Here is a 17,998-nt window from a genome sequence, read left to right as displayed (position 1 = left end):
AGCAGTGCTGAAGAATTTGGTGATGTTGTATGTTTGTTACTAAGAAAGAGTATATGTATGAGTATGAATAGAAGAAAGTGGGCCAAGCAGTGAACCCTGCGGGACGCCTTAGGACAGAAAATCAATAGAGGGGAGGGGAGGGTTGCTGTTGTTGTATTCGACAAACTATTATTTGTTTTGAACGTAAGGACTGTAACCAAGTCTCTCGGTGAAGACTCGAGTCTGAGGAAACAAGGTTGTTGTGGTGAGTTTTAGGAAAAGGTTGATTCTCTGTTGTGCAGAGAAAGTGGAGTGAAATAGTTCAAACGTTTCATTGGAGTTGCGGTGGGCTTTGAGTCGAGAGCCAATAACATTTTCAAGTATATTTGACAAGAGTGTGCTTGTGATTGTGGTCATGATGAAGGTTTTTAGTGGATTGGGGAGAAAGCAGCAGCCAGTTTGAGTGTTTGGTGACTGAACCACAGCTGAGACTTCTCATTAGTAGCATAACATCAGACAGCTTGTTTGCTGTCAATTACCATTTTATAATTGCTTATCAAAGTAACTATGGCTGTTAAAGGGATAGTTCAACATTTTGGCAAATTGGCCCATTCCCATAATCCCTATAGTCATAGCAGTAGGTTCGTTACCTTTAATTGTCGGTTCAAGCTATTTTTAGAACGGCGGAGCAGAGCCGTGAGCTGCTCAGAGCTACGCTACGGAGGCTCATGGGATTTCTTGGTTTCTCTCATCAAACTCATCAAATACACAATCCAACAACTCCACAACGCTCTGGTGGACAAGTTGTGACCTGCACATTCACCACGCTATGAGATAATAACACAACGTTACCAGACAGAGTTGTTTTAGAAGTAAATACAGAGACTGCTTGATGAAAAACTGTCCCTGAAGGCAACGCACATCAGCGGTTTTGCATGAATTTACCTCTAAAACAACTTGTGAAACATTTGTGCACCAGATCTCAGCTGAATATTGGACTTTTGGACGTTTCCAAATGATTTGGCGTGAGCATTATTTATGATGTCATTGGGGCATTTACAGTGAATCCAAAACAGTTAATATCCACTATACTGCCTCCAATAGTGACCAAAGCTTTATTTATCTGAACGTGCAGGACAGAACAAGCCTTTATTTATAAGTATCTGCAGCAGCTTCGATCGCATCAGTGAGAGTTTATTATTGTACCTATGTGAGTCCAGTCCTGATGGATCAAAGTCTCTCGATCGGTCTACTGATGGCTAGTCCAAAAGTGGAGCAGTCTATAATGCAAACAGTTGTCAGTATCACTGCTTCTGTGACTCGAACCAATTTAATTGTAATTAATTCATGAGTTGCACCCATACAGAGTCCAGCCATACACTAGGCCTACATTTAGACGTAGACTGACACTAATACTGAGGGATTTCTCAGGCTACGTCTACTGCTTGACATGGCTTTTGCCTTGTCGTTTGAAATAAAGTTCAGAAATTTCAAGTGTTTAAAAAAACCTGACGGGTGAAAGGCTAATGAATAAAAGAAAAGCAAGAGATGAATCTGCCCCCACAGGCCACACACTGTCCTCTTCCTTCCTCAAGGTCACTGCATTTTGGCCTGATGCGGACTGACTGACTGCCTCCACTCAGCTCATCGCTTTATAAATGATTCAGCAAGAGAAACAAAGCAAACTGGTGAGCCTCTGCAGCTCACCAGTGGGTCACTGCTGAGAATTTATGAGTCAATGCAGAATTAACAGCTGGTATAAAAGGTTTGGTTCTGGGGTTTTGTACATGTCTGCATCTGTGTCTTATCATTGCTTTCGTGCAGGCAGATTAAAGTGACCTCATTTTGTTTGGTATCCGAGGAAGGATGTTTACGCTCGTGCTGCTGACTTTGATATGCAGCAGTGCAGTGGCCCTGAGAGCTCATCACACTGCAAAAACACATGAAAATAGACAGAGCAGCACGTGCAAATTCAGAAAACATCCTCATCAATTTGACAACACGTGCGCTCGCTAATGATCACAACACGACGAAAGCAACGTCTGTGATTTTGTGGCCCGGGGTCGAGCCAAAGTGTCAGGACAACAAGGTAGAGAGATGGACCGTAGCTAAGTCTGAGATGTTTGAAATAGTCACACATTTAAAGAGACCCCGAGGAGTTTGCATTTGGTTATAAAAAATCTCATATTAATGTGGATGAATCTACGTTACCCACTTGTTAAAGGGATAGTTCAACATTTTGGCAAATTGGCCCATTGCCATAATACCTATAGTCATAGCAGTAGGTTCTTTACCTTTAATTGTCGGTGCAAGCTATTTTTAGAACGGCGGAGCAGAGCCGCGAGCTGCTCAAACACTTTGCTTTCCAAAACTCCTCGTAGTCGCTTTAAAAGCATCTATTGCAGTTTAGTTTTTTGTGTATGAATTCTGGGTGGAGCCACTATCTTGGATAATGCAACCTAAAAAGGGTCTCACAGGATGGGATGCACATGTGATATTGCACCCAGTGCTTCACATGAAAGAAACATAAAACGTTAATGGAAGTTGTATGTATTTTTCTTTACTCCCTTATATTTACTGTTCAATCACTTACTTTTTCTATTAAATTTTTCGTTATTGTTTAATTATTCCCTATGTTCTTGTTTTTAACTTTTAACAAATTTGGTTTTTAAATATGTGGATGCAGGTTTTCATAGAAGCCCTTTTGGGTTTCATACCTCCCCTTTGCACTTCCCAGTCATGATGATTGTTCATGCTGTTTTAAATTATATGTCCGTGCAAAAAAAAAAAGTTACTGTAGATGATACTACTACTGCTAGTGATACTATAGCTATAACTTAAAAAATTTACACTTGCTCCCGCACTCACTTGAAGCTCTTTTATTTAGACATTTAGTCAACGTTTCGGTCTATTGACCTTCATCAGGACCCAGTATTTTACTTCTGTTGTGTGACTTAATTTTAAAAACTAAGCACACTCATGCAATTAACTGATCACAGTTGTGTGTGGTTGTCTGAGGAAGTGACATCATTAAAGACAGGGAGAAAAACTTAGAGCTTGACACAACATAATCCATTTTGGGCCGCAATGCAGCTATAAGTACCACTAATAATAATGATAATAAGAATTGAATACATACATTGTCTTACTGTACAGATGAAAACCTTTCCTTTTCTGTATTGTATAGCTTTGTGACTTGCTTTACAAAACCAGTAGTACATGATCACAGTGTTCTTGGAGGTATAAAGAATATAAGGACAAGGACCTTGAAAGCATCTATGAATGTAACAGGAAGCTAAACTAATGTGCTCTCTCTCTTTCTCTCTCTCTCCTCTTAGTCTGAGTGAATAGCTGAGCTGCAGAGTTTTCTCAGGAGTTGAGTGAACAGTGCATTTCAGCAATCTAGTTAGCTGGAAATGAATAAATCAGCACCTTTTTAATTTATGAATGGGCTTACTTTAGCTAAGATGGAAAAGTTATGTTTTTGCCACCTTGTTGATGTGGGACTTGATGTTTAGAGCTGAGTGTAAGATAAGATAACAAGATAACACAGGCTGTGGCAGTGTAGTTAGTTTGGTTCAGAGTTGATTTTATCTCTGTTTGTTTTGGGGCCCGACTGGTAGGATTTAAGTTTTGTCCTCATTTGATTTTGAGAAGTTGTCGCTCATTCATTTATTTATTTCCGGAGGAGAAGTGGTAATGGAGTTTAAAGATGCAGCATCATCTGGTTCAGCAGAAATGTACAGAGGTGTGTCGTCAGCGTAGCTATGGAAAAAGCTGTGTAGTATTATGTATGTCGAGCTTTCTTTTCTGCAAAAGAAATGTCCATAATGTGGCCCATCCCATATGGGATTACAAGACACATTTATGTAATAACAAATACAAAAACAGACCATAAGACCAGACAGTCCCTGTTGGTATTACCCGCCACACAGGTGACACATAAATAAACTATTTCAGATTACTTTCAGTACTCAACTATATATCGCTCTTCGTCTCGTTGCCCAAGCTTTTTCAAGAAATAAAGAAAATGCAAATATATTCAACTGAAAAAGATGTTTTAGCTTCTCAGCATCGTCTAACCACACACATTTCTTATTTGGATCTACCTTACTAAACAGTTTTTGTCTTATAGAGTCATAGAAAGGACAGTAGAACATAAATGAATTTCATTCTCCACCTCTTGGATGTCACATAAATTACAAACTCTATCGTCTTCTGCTGTGCCGACGTATCTGCCTGTCTCCATATGAATATTTACTACACACTGCAAAAACTCAAAATCTTTCCAAGAATATTTGTCTTATTTCTTGTCAAAATGTCTCAATTTTAGTCAAAACTAATCTCTTTCCACTTAAAATAAGACTCATCACCTAAGAATTAACTTGTTTTTAGATCATTTTCACTTGTTTCAAACAAATTTTCAATTGAAATAAGTAGAAAAATCTGCCAGTGAAAGCAAGTTTTTTGTGCTTGTAATAAGAAAGAAAAACTTGCTCCTCTGTCAGATTTTTCTACTGATTTAAAATTGAAAATTTGCTTGAAAAAAGTTAAAAGTGTCTAAAAACAAGCTGCTTTTTAATGTGATGAGTCTTATTTTTAAGTATAATTAGATTTGTTTTGACTAGAAATAAGACAAATATTCTTGGTAATATTTTGAATTTTTGCAGTGCAGTATGTGACTATATACATTTGGAATTATATATATATGCACACACACACACATACACTGTATGTATCTATGTATGTATGTACAGTATATGCACATGAGTGTGTCAAAGGAGTTGTCCCATACATTCACACACGTGGGATTTTTAATAGTTAATCACACAAGAATCTGTGCATGATGTGCCTCCTCCTCCATTGCCCTTTTCACCCGGGCTACACATCCGTTTACGCTAACTTTATCTGTAGTAGTATGACTAAAAGTCTCTGTATCAGCAGACCTCACACACACACACACACACACACACACACACACACACACACACACACACACACACACACACACACATATGCACGTAGCCCAGTATGCCACAGCACATCACACAGATTATGCATAAATGACTCCTTTCCAAGTTCACATACTGTACTGCACGCTCCAGTAAACGCTCCACATCAGTTCACAAACAGCAGCAGAGTTGCACACATTTGTGTTCACTGAATCTGTAGTGAGTGATGTGAATGTGTGCAGTGTGTGTGTGTGTGTGTGTGTGTGTGTGTGTGTGTGTGTGTGTGTGTGTGTGTGTGTGTGTGTGTGTGTGTGTGTGTGTGTGTGTGTGTGTGTGTGTGTGTGTGTGTGTGTGTGTGTGTTCAGCAGATTAGCGCCGCTGCATGCAGGCGCACAGTTGTCACACTATGATGTTTTATGACGATGTTGTTGATGGCTATAAATCCTCTGACATGAGACAGAGACATGGCCCCGTTCTGTTTACACTTGTCTTGTTCCGTTGTGCGTCGCCGTCGGATGCACCGAGTGTTTCTACACTGCAAAAACTTAGAATCTTTCCAAGAATATTTGTCATATTTCTTGTCAAAATGTCTCATTTCTAGTCAAAACTAATCTCTTTCCACTTAAAATAAGACTCATCACCTAAAAATTAACTTGTTTCTAGAGCATTTCACTTGTTTCAAACACAATTTCACTTTAAATAGAAAAATCTGCCAGTGAAAGCAAGTTTTTGTGCTTGTAATAAGAAAGAAAAACTTGCTCCACTGTCAGATTTTTACATTTTTAAGTTTCTTTTTTCACATATTTTTAGTAAAAATATATTTTAAGTAAAAAAACATGCTTGAAAGAAGCTAAAAGTATCTAAAAACAAGCCGCTGTTTAATGATGAGTCTTATTTTAAGTATAATGAGATTTGTTTTGACTAGAAATGACATTTTGACTAGAAATAAGACAAATATTCTTGGTAAGATATTGAGTTTTTACAGTGTATGATCTGTGTCTTTATGTGTAAAGACTGACACACTATACAAAAGTGTTCATTTGAAAATCAAGTGCAGCATTTCATCATAATAAAAGTCAGACGTCAGTGGTTGGTTATCAAAACATGTATTTTTTCTATCCTATCAGAAACCCTTCGCTAGACGATGGGGAGGGTCACAGGTTTGATTCCCAGCATTTCCAATTGAGGTGAGGTGTTCAGTTTGCTCCGTCGCCGTCTGCATGCGTGTGCATGATCGTCACTGCATGTTTTTTATTTATTTCGTATGTAAAAGAAGTGTCATCGCGACAGTTGAAGCATGAACCACTGTGTCTGATGCCTGATCCAATGCTATGAGGATACTCTACCTACCTATATACTCTACCTCTCTACCATCTCTGTCATCTTAAATAGAATAAATGAGTTAAAATGACTTATCATCCATATATCTATGTTGTAAAAAAAAATCCTAACACATTAAAACAAAGCTATGTAACATCTAAGAGATATTTACATACAAATATAGACTTAAATTATGAACAATAAAGTAACCCACACCCTACAAATTGCCGGAATAGCTGCTTTATTCATTCTCATAAAAAAAATATTAGTTATACTAATGAATGATCCTGTCTGATGAGCTTTAAAGTGATAGTTCAACATTTTGGCAAATTGGCCCATTGCCATAATCGCTATACTCATAGCAGTAGGTTCGTTACCTTTAATTGTCGGTGCAAGCTGTTTTTAGAACGGCGGAGCAGAGCCGTGAGCTGCTCAGAGCTACGCTACGGAGGCTCATGGGATTTCTTGGTTTCCCTCATCAAACTCATCAAATACACAATCCAACAACTCCACAACGCTCTGGTGGACAAGTTGTGACCTGCACATTCACCACGCTATGAGATAATAACACAACGTTACCACACAGAGTTGTTTTAGAGGGAAATTCATGCAAAACCGCTGATGCACGTTGCCTTCAGGGACAGTTTTTCATCAAGCAGTCTCTGCATTTCCCTCTAAAACAACTCTGTCTGGTAACGTTGTGTTATTATCTCATAGCGTGGTGAATGTGCAGGTCACAACTTGTCCACCAGAGCGTTGTGGAGTTGTTGGATTGTGTATTTGATTAGTTTTAATGAGGGAAACCAAGAAATCCCATAATGAGCCTCTGTAGCGTAGCTCTGAGCAGCTCACGGCTCTGCTCCGCCGTTCTAAAAGTAGCTTGCACCGACAATCAAAGATAACGAACCTACTCCTCTAAAACTATATGGATTATGGCAATGGGCCAATTTGCCAAAATGTTGAACTATCCCTTTAATATGTATCATAATATTTATTTTATTCATCACTGAAGTCATCGATACTATCAAACTTTCTCCGGTGAGAGTCGTCTTTTGTCAGTCTGAACTGGATATCATTGGACGCTGTAAGACATCATCACCTTGTATTTTCTACTGTTTCTATCTATTAGTTGATTGGCTAAAAGTAAGAAGCATACAGTAGTACTACAGTATATATCCTGTACGTCCTGCTCTACACTGCAAAAACTCAAAATCTTACCAAGAATATTTGTCTTATTTCTAGTCAGAATGTCATTTCTAGTCAAAACAAATCTCATTGTACTTAGAATAAGACTCATCACATTAAAAAGTAGCTTGTTTTTAGACACTTTTTTACTTCTTTCCAGCAGATTTTCACTTGAAATAAATAGAAAAATCTGACAGTGGAGCAAGTTTTTCTTTCTTATTACAAACACAAAAAACTTGCTTTCACTGGCAGATTTTTCTACTTATTTCAAGTGAAAATATGTTTGAAACAAGTGAAAATGATCTAAAAACCAGTTAATTTTTAGGTGATGAGTCTTATTTTAAGTGAAAAGAGATTAGTTTTGACTAGAAATGAGACATTTTGACAAGAAATGAGACAAATATTCTTGGACAGATTTTTAGTTTTTGCAGTGTACCATGTCTCCTACTGCAGTATTTATTTCTCTTTCCCCCCCCTCACTGTGTCGTCTTCACTGTGTGTTTCTCCTCCCGCTCTCTCTTCATCTCCAGTTCTCCTCTCACACCTCCTCTGTCTCCTCTTGGACACTAACCTCTCTGCTCTTGTCTCTCGCTCCACTGTAGGCCTCCCGAGCCAGTTTACAGCACTGTGAACAAACTATGTGACAAAGCTCCCTCCCCCCGACACTATTCCCCCGTGGAGTGCGACAAAAGCATCCTCCACTCGCCCGCCCCCCTCCCACACTATCACTTAAGCCTGTTCCCTGACTTGGACTTCACCAGGTACTTCCCTCACACCACCACTTCCCTCCTCTTCCTCCTCCTCCTTCTCCTCCTCTTCCTCCTCCTCTCTGCCGCTGTGTCCCATCCATCCCACTGCGTAAACGGCATGCCATCTCACCGTGACACCTTGTGCTACCAATTTCTTTTTTTTTCTCACCCATTCAGTCACTTTATTGCTCCCACCTCGGAGCCCAGTTTAGTATGAAACACCATGTTCTCTACAGGATTGTTGGTCATTTCAAGGTCAAAACACCAACAAAAGTCCGTTGAAGCTTTGTTAACATCATACACTGCAAAAACTCAAAATCTTTCCAAGAATATTTGTCTAATTTCTTCTCAAAATGTCTCATTTCTAGTCAAAACTAATCTCTTTCCACTTAAAGGGACAACAAGGAGTTTCTATTTGGTTATAAAAAAAGTCTCACGTTAATGTGGATGAATCTCCGCTACCCACACTTGTTAATGGGCCCATTTTCGATAAATATATCGTTTTGTCTCTATGGTTATTTTGTTATTATTATTGGTGGTGGAAATGCTGGTCAAGCCGACCAGCGTTTTTTACTTTAGGTTTTGCGGCGAGTCATGAGAATAACGCCGCCGAATCACCGTTTATGGTCGGGACTACGACGGTATGTGATCGTCTTCCAACCTCTGACTTTAATTCTTGATGAATGAAAACATGAGTCTGTCTTGCGCCGGTCAAAAAATTTCACGGTGCGGAGGCTCATAAATGTAGTGTGAAAACGCTTCGCTTTTCCAAAACTCCTCGTTGTCCCTTTAAAATAAGATTCATCACCTAAAAATCAACTTGTTTTTAGATCATTTTCACTTGTTTCAAACAAATTTTCACTTGAAATAAGTAGAAAAATCTGCCAGTGAAAGCAGGTTTTTTGTGCTTCTTGTAATAAGAAAGAAAAACTTGCCCTAGATTATTTCAAGTGAAAATCTGCTTGACAGAAGTAAAAAGTGTCTAAAAACAAGCTACTTGAGTCTTATTTTAAGTATAATGAGATTTGTTTTGACTAGAAATGACATTTTGATTAGAAATAAGATGAATATTCTTGGTAAGATTTTGAGTTTTTGCAGTATTTGCATTCGTTTCCCAGGCAGCATGACTTCTCTCCCTCTCCGTCTTTAGGACTCTGTCGTATCTACCACCGACACATTTTCACTTTTAATCAAAGTGTGGCTCGCACCATGCAGTCCCCAAAAGCTGCCCCAAAAAAATGTTTTGGAATAAGGTGGACTGGAGCATGCAAGAATTTAAAAAGTCACTGACACAGATTTACTGTAGCACTGTCTATGGCATTTCATAATCAGCCGCTGTGCTTTTTTTTTTTTTTTTTTTTGCACTTACCGTCGTTACTAAAGCAGCAGGAACAGATACCCGTGAAGGAAGGTGTGATTTGCAGGGGGGAGAAGTAGCACATTTTGAATTATTCAACTTCATCCTCACCCCTCTGTCCCTCCAGCCCCCTGGCTTGCTTGGCCACCTTCAGTAATAATGGAGGATGTTCTGAAATCTGAAATGTGAATGAATGAATTAATGAATTTATTTATTTCGGTATCTAGCCTATCAAATTTATAGGCTATAACCGAAAGGGTGTAGGTTGAAGCCAAAGCTTATATACCACTACCCCTTTTACCTTAAAAGATTATACTCATTAATACAAAAGGATCAGATCACAGACATTTGAAACTAATCAGTACACTTAAAGGGATACGCCACCTTTTTTTTTCTTCGTGTCTTGCCTCACTCCCGAGTCCATGACCAGCAGATAGACACCATCCTTTCGACTGTGCGTGCAGTAACAAGGGAGATAGAGCCGTATCGCCCGTAATTAGCTTAGCTCAAACACTGGAAGTGTATAGGTAGTGTTAGCCTGCCTCCACCTAAAGTCGCTAATTAGCTTAGCTCAAACACTGGAAGTGTATGGGTAGTGTTAGCCTGCCTCCACCTAAAGTCGCTAATTAGCTTAGCTCAAACACTGGAAGTGTATAGGTAGTGTTAGCCTGCCTCCACCTAAACATCAGAGAAACTCTTCAGCAACTCTAAACGGAAACCGGCGGGCCGATCTTCGTCTCAGAGCTGACAAAACTCTCCGGTAAGGCATCTTGAGCGGTCAAATGCCGCTAACGGGACGAGATCGGTCAAAACGGAGGGTTCAAGCAAAGACGCTTTATTTTGGTTCAAGCTAGCTACATCGAGGGTAGGTTAGCTTCCTATTTCAAAGTAAAAGCACAAATTCTATCGTCATGGTTTTCTGTATGTAAAGGGCAACGGGTGTTTTATTTTGTGAAAGTAACCAGAAGTGCGTTGGTCACAACGGCTAGCTTGAGTAGCGCCGAATTCGTCCCAACAAAATTGTAAACAGCTGGTATTTAGACAAATGAACGACACACTGCTGATCTAAACGGCTACTTTCTCACCTAAAAATGTTTGAAATGTGGATAAAGTGATATATTTACAGAGTTTAGAGCTACAATGAAATCAGCTTCTGACTGCTGATTTCGGCTCGGGTAGGAGGCAGGCTAACGCTACCCATACACTTCCAGTGTTTGAGCTAAGCTAATTACGGGCGATACGGCTCTATCTCCCTTGTTACTGCACGCACAGTCGAAAGGATGGTGTCTATCTTCTGGTCATGGACTCAGGAGTGAGGCAAGACACGAAGAAAAAAAAATGTTGGCGTATCCCTTTAAACAGATTCTGGATATCTTCTGGAAATGTATCTCACAGGAGAGTTTATTCACCCTTCTCTGCTTCAGCACAATTATCGTAACACTAATATTATTGCGTGATTATTACGATAACAGTGGAACAAATGCACCAACAGCAGCTCTCACATTATTCATCATGACCCACTTAGGAAAAAGAAAACTACCGGTACGCTGATACAAATCTACACAACTGCACAGTCCTGAGTTATCAGACTTCACTGCACCTTTGCACAATTCAAGATGTTATTTATTTTGTGTACTTTATTTATAATTTACATCTGCGCTGCTGGTGCGAGCTTCATCCTCTCCTCTCTCACTCTCTCACTCACTCAATCACTCCCTCACCCGGTGGAGCTGTGAGAACAGGAAGTGATAAGAGTGAGAGAGGTGGAGGCTGCGTCGGCCTACATGCTGCTGGTTTTGGTTTGGTTTGGTCCTAAATGTGTCACTGTGTGGTCTTTGTGTGTGTTACACGCTGCCAAAGTGACAAGTGGCGTGCACGACGACGTTTGTCGTAGTTCGACCGACGCTTTTACTAACCTGATTCTTTCCAGCTTTGACCTTAAACCTCTTTCCAGTGACCTTTACTTTAAAAAACACATTATTCAGTGAATATATGTCAGAGCATGTTGATTTGTACAAACATCATCACATTAAAACATGCCTTTTTAAAGGAATAGTTCACCAAAAAAATGAAATTCAGTCATTATTGACTCACCCTCATGCTGATGAATACTCCAGAGTAGTTTTTTATTCCTCAAAGTGCATCTGGAGACCCGGGAGGCCGGTTCGTATAGTCCAATGAAATCCTTACATGAGAGTCAATGGCGCCTGGCACAAAAACGTCCATGAAACTGCACAAAAACCTTGTAATATTCCTCCACACTGCAAAAACTCAAAATCTTTCCAAGAATATTTGTCTTATTTCTTGTCAAAATGTCTAATTTCTAGTCAAAACTAATCTCTTTCCACTTAAAATAAGACTCATCACCTAAAAATTAACTTGTTTTTGACAATTTCACTTGTTTCAAACACATTTTCATTTGAAATAAGTAGAAAAATCTGCCAGTTTTTTTGTTTGTAATATTATTTCAAGTAAAAATATGCTTGAAACAAGTAAAAAAGTGTCTTAAAACAAGGTACTTTTTATGTGATTTTACATATAATGAGATTTGTTTTGACTAGAAATAAGACAAATATTCTTGGTAAGATTTTGAGTTTTTGCAGTGCACACTGCTCGTCCGCTGCAATCCAAGTGTCCTGAAGGGATATAGTCCAGAGTTTACTTTAAACAATGTAATTTAGGACATTTTTACAGCCTCAACAGTCCTGTATTGCGCTCTGACGTTCACACGCCCCAGGTTAATTCAGTACAGGACTGTTTAGGCTGTAAAAATGTCCTAAATGATATCGTTTCGAGTAAACTCTGGACTATATCCCTTCAGGACACTTGGATTCCAGCGAACGAGCAGTGTGGAGGAAGATTAAATGGTTTTTGTGTAGTTTTATGGACGCATTTACTGAGGTGCCTGTTGTGGCGTAACGGCCAAGCTGAGCTACAAAGATTTATAGTGCTCGATTAGAGGAGCAGCCACCTCTTAAAAGGCGTTTTTCTGGTTATACAGTTTTGTAATGAAGGATAATTTGGTGGTTAGCAATCACTTTGGTGGAGTTTGCATGTTCTCCCTGTACCTGTGTGTTAGGGTGTCTCCAGGTTCTCCGCCATCCAAAGACATGCACACTCCTTGCACTGCAAAAACTCAAAATCTTACCAAGAATATTTGTCTTATTTCTAGTCAAAACAAATCTAATTCTACTTAGAATAAGACTCATCACATTAAAAAGTAGCTCGTTTTTAGACACTTTTTACTTCTTTCAAGCATATTATATTAAAAATCTTGCTTTCACTGACAGATTTTTCTGCTTATTTCAATTGAAAATGTGTTTGAAGCAATTGATATTATCTGAAAACAAGTTAATTTCTAGTTTTGACTAGAAATGAGACATTTTGACAAGAAATACGACAAATATTCTTGGAAAGATTTTGAGTTTTTGCAGTGTGTTCATATGTCGGCCCTGTGATAGACTGGTGACCTGTCCGTATCCATAATAGATGATGGACGGATAATTAATTCCAGTAGAAATATTTGATTACGGTTCCTCTCTAATGCTGTTTTATTTTATCAATAGGTTTTGGATGGATGCTTATATGTGTTTGGATGGGTGCATGTGTGTACACAGAGCAGGAAGTATTCAGCCATATAATAGTAATGGTGCACACAGGTTATGAATGGGTATTTACCGTATGAATCGTTGCATGGGCGTGCGATTTACTGAGGTTTTCATCTAATGCAAACAAACGCCTCTGCTTCTGAAATGTTTCTGATGCTTTTCATTTCAAAGAAGAATTGGCAGAGAGAGTCGGCCAGTTATTGTGATTGTTTGTTCCCATGATCTGCTGCTCTTAATGGCCTCGTCGGGTCGTATTTTACTCTGACAGCGCTGCTGAGGAATAATTGTCTTGGCTGTGAATCAAGTCTTTTTTAGTACAGCGCTGTTCATCTCTCCTTCCTTCCCCCGTCACATTTCAACTCATTTCAACACTGTGTGTAGAGTGAATATATAAAGTAGTTAGTGGGGTTCGATAACTATCTAGTCTCAGATCCCTGTGGTAGTCTTAAATTCACAACTGAGATTTTACTTTCACTCCTTATCATAGGAACTCGCTTTTAATTTGATCATTTTATTTGTGTTATAAACCTATGAAGCAACTTTTTTGTTCCTCAGATGTCAGATTAGTAACAAACATGGGAGCTCGTCTAATCATTTCCTTGCAAAACGAAACCAATTTAATCCAGGACAACACCTTCATAATGGTTCAAATTGTTCAACCTTATCCAAAGAGTCATTATCCGATCCCTTTTTAACCCGATGCTGACTGTTCTTCAGCTGTACACCTTGTCTCTTGTCTCTGTGAAAACAGGACAGACAGACCTGCTGGAAAATGTCAGGCCATGATGATAAAGCAGAAATGTCACACTTAAATGTTGTTTTTCCAGCTTGTATTATTCATGTTTATGATCTTCCGTGATTAATCTCGCATTTACCGTAGGGGGTTGATTAAGTGTCTCATGTAAACCATGACAACACAGAGAGACACAACACAACAGTCCTTGAAAAATGCGACAAAAAAAAAAACACCCTCTGGATGCTTGTTTTCCAGCGAACGATCACAGACTGCGATAACGGTTTTCACTGAAAATGTGCAAGGTGTGATTTTACATATGAAAAATACAAGTTCTCTCCACATTAAGTCATTTTTTATTCTTTGCATGATTGATTCCTTCATCCGCCCCATAGCAGAGTCTTATCTATTTATAACTTAGACAAATGTCAATTCATTCTGTAGGGCAGCCAAACAGGAAAACTGTGTGATCAGAATATCGTTTTTTGGTTTACAGAACTTGTAGGCTTGCTGGGATGCAGCACGAAGATCATGTTATCTGTGCTCCATTAGAAATGCCTGCATTTGTATGCAAATGTGTGTTGTTTGGAGGCTTGTTTTCAAGGTCAGAGCTTCACAGAGTGTAATAATCTACTAAGTATTGTACAGTTTAGTATGAAACACCATGTTCTCTACAGGATTGTTGGTCATTTCAAGGTCAAAACACCAACAAAAGTCCGTTGAAGCTTTGTTAACATCATACACTGCAAAAACTCAAAATCTTTCCAAGAATATTTGTCTTTATTTCTTGTCAAAATGTCTAATTTCTAGTCAAAACTAATCTCTTCCCACTTAAAATAAGACTCATCACCTAAAAACAAACTTGTTTTTAGATCATTGTCACTTGTTTCAAACGTATTTTCACTTGAAATAAGTAGAAAAATCTGCCAGTGAAAGCGAGTTTTTTGTGCTTGTAATAAGAAAGAAAAACTTGCTCCACTATCAGATTTTTCTACTTATTTCAAGTGAAAATATGCTTGAAAGAAGTAAAAAGTGTCTAAAAACAAGCTACTTTTTTATATGATGAGTCTTATTTTAAGTAGAATGAGATTTGTTTTGACATTTTGACTAGAAATAAGACAAATATTCTTGGTAAGATTTTGAGTTTTTGCAGTGTATAAAACACTTACTGTAGAAAGAAGAAAAAATTAATCAAACACTCAACAGCTTTGTTCTAAAAAAAAATTAGCAATGTGACTTTTGCTTCTTCATGCTCCTGTAGTCCATGTTCTGACCAGCAGATGGTGTTAGAGTGCTATTTTTCCATGATGTTAAAGCACTTTGTCATCTTCCTCTGCAAGAAGAGCAATGTGCTGTTGCTTTTAAATATGTCACCTAATAACAAATATGGTGGGTAAAAAAAATAACAACAATTTGAAACCTCTTGACTTCCTGTTAGACGATAAACTACCTGTACAGTTAGTAGTTGTCACACCTGTCATTGTTTCTCCATGTTCACAGACTGACGGTCCTTATTCACTGCTGATTGAACAACAGAATATTATAAGATACAAGCAAATCCTTCTGAAGTCTGTTTGTCTGTATTTGAGTCTGTACTATAGGGATGTCACAATTACTTGTTTTCACAATTAATCGCGGTATTAAATGCCACAATTAATTGATCGTAAAGATTCCTAAATACCGTCACTTTACAAAAAAAAGATTATGTTGGGGCCGTATCGGCAGATGTGCAGCCAAAGTAAAGGTGAATGCACAGATACTGGTCCATTTACCTAAAGTAACGCTGAATTGTTGGGAATTTAAGTGTTGGCGTGTCATTTGTATTGTAAAACAAATGATTAAATAAACTTAAACATTTGGTATAGATGACAATTAATGACTTAAATATTTCAAACACTTCCCCCAGCGGATTAATAACTGGTTCTATACTGTATTAAAGGGATAGTTCAACATTTTGGCAAATTGGCCCATTGCCATAATCCCTATAGTCATAGCAGTAGGTTCGTTACCTTTAATTGTCGGTGCAAGCTATTTTTAGAACGGCGGAGCAGAGCCGTGAGCTGCTCAGAGCTACGCTACGGAGGCTCATTATGGGATTTCTTGGTTTCCCTCATCAAACTCATCAAATACACAATCCAACAACTCCACAACGCTCTGGTGGACAAGTTGTGACCTGCACATTCACCACGCTATGAGATAATAACACAACGTTACCAGACAGAGTTGTTGTAGAGGGAAATGCAGAGACTGCTTGATGAAAAACTGTCCCTGAAGGCAACGTACATCAGCGGTTTTGCATGAATTTACCTCTAAAACAAACCAAGAAATCCCATGAGCCTCCGTAGCGTAGCTCTGAGCAGCTCACGGCTCTGCTCCGCCGTTCTAAAAACAGCTTGCACCGACAATTAAAGGTAACGAACCTACTGCTATGACTATAGGGATTATAGCAATGGGCCAATTTGCCAAAATGTTGAACTATCCCTTTAAGAGATATAGATGTAATATTTGATTTTACACATTCATTCATAGCGTTTTGAAATTTATTGATGCATAATAATCGTGATGATCGTATCTGAACACCGTGATTATTTCTCTGACAATAATCGTACCAAGAAAATCTATAATCTATAATGGTGACATCCCTATGTGACAGTCTGTACTCTGCAGGGAGCTCGTGTCCTTCTGTGCATCTTTTTCTGCACGTCGTCGTCGTCCTTGTGCGTTTATCCCGGCATGTGTGCATGGGTTGGGTGAGACGGAGACAGGACAGGAAGCCTATATGTGTGTGTGAGTGTGTGTGTGAGTATAAGCAGCATGCAATGAGGTTTCTTCACTGTCAGAACTGAATTGGGGACAAGTGATCCTAAGTAGAGCAGCTTCCCCCTGTGGAGCTCCGGCAGCCGTTGAGCTCTGCAGCTTCGTAGCTCTGTAGCTCTGTAGCGAAGCAGCACTGAGGCTTCTGTCAACGCAACCGTTCAACCGTGCAACCGCCGTAGTCGTTGTCCACTGTCTCTCTCTTTCTGTGTGTCCGTCCTGCTGGAAACCGAAGAAGATAAAGATGCTGAGACCCTCCGACTCCCCCGAGCTGATGTACTATCTGAACTGTCTGTACAGGGAACCCAGGAAGGTGGTGCTGCACAAAGGCTCCACGGGCCTCGGCTTCAATATCGTGGGCGGAGAAGATGGCGAGGGAATCTTCGTCTCCTTCATCCTGGCCGGGGGGCCCGCCGACCTGAGCGGCGAGCTGCGGCGAGGCGACCAGATCTTATCGGTGAGTGTGTGAGCCACCTATACTCTTTAAAGTGAACTAATACATACAATACAGCCTTTAAAAGACGAGATAATATAGGCAAAAACACTGTTTTTTTTTATCATGCACTGATCAATTTTGAGATTTTGGGCTATTTTTCTTCCTTAACATGTATTCTTTCAGAAAAGTCAAAAGAAATGGTAGAACATCCACACTCAGTTGGTTATTTCACTTCATTTTGTTTCTTTCATCAGTAGATTTCTCCTTAATTCACCAAAAGTTAACATACTACTGTGACATACTGTGCTGTGTCTGTTATCTGACCCATGTCATGTCAGGTATCATTGTAAAGCTTTTTTCTCTCCTGAACAATTGTAGGCTCCAAAAATTGTCATTTCCTCTGTATCTGCAACCAGTCGTAAATGTACAATTTACATTAACAATCTATGGGATTTTACAATCCAAGTCTTTAAAGGCCGTTTTCTCAAAAAGAGGTTTTCAGACTCAGACTCTGAGCTAGAAATCTCCACTTCAGCAGCACTTACAGACACCAAACCTTCCACTTTGATCCCTTTCTATGTTCTGAAGGTTTTTACAGAGGGGATTGTTGATATATCATTCACAGCCTCATTTATACAACGTTTTATTCCTAAAAACATGGCGAAATTAGATTTTTTTAGGGCTGGTGACAGTATTTTCTCATTTACAGAGTGATAAAAAGAGATATCCAAAATCCTCCTCTGTAAAAACTTCTGACTATAATATGTCAACAAAATAAAACAAGAATTTTGAAAGTAGCTTTATCCATTGTTCAGATTTCTGTTCTGGAAATGTATGCAAATTAGCACATATTTCATCAGATATT

The 17,998-nt window shown here is 39.0% G+C and overlaps 1 protein-coding gene across 5 annotated transcripts in view; it reads left to right on the top strand.

The window, feature by feature from the left end:
* Positions 1-17,998, top strand: part of dlg2 (discs, large homolog 2) — a gene marked incomplete at its 5' end in the record, with an annotated part of 269,853 nt that overhangs the window by 221,025 nt on the left and 30,830 nt on the right. For 2 of the 5 annotated variants that reach the window (XM_083986424.1, XM_083986425.1), the window contains 2 exons: positions 8,039-8,275; positions 16,998-17,154. In XM_083986424.1, the coding sequence (XP_083842550.1) occupies positions 8,039-8,275; positions 16,998-17,154 (394 nt within the window). Of the gene's footprint in view, positions 1-6,058; positions 6,119-8,038; positions 8,276-16,997; positions 17,155-17,998 lie in introns of all 5 variants that reach the window. The other 3 variants (XM_083986421.1, XM_083986422.1, XM_083986423.1) reach the window with 3 other exon arrangements.

Source organism: Trachurus trachurus, assembly GCF_905171665.1.
Source record: "Trachurus trachurus genome assembly, chromosome: 14".
In the NCBI taxonomy this organism is placed as follows: Eukaryota; Metazoa; Chordata; class Actinopteri; order Carangiformes; family Carangidae; genus Trachurus; species Trachurus trachurus.
Note: the sequence above shows the minus strand (reverse complement) of the source record. Positions and strands in the feature narration are given on the sequence as shown.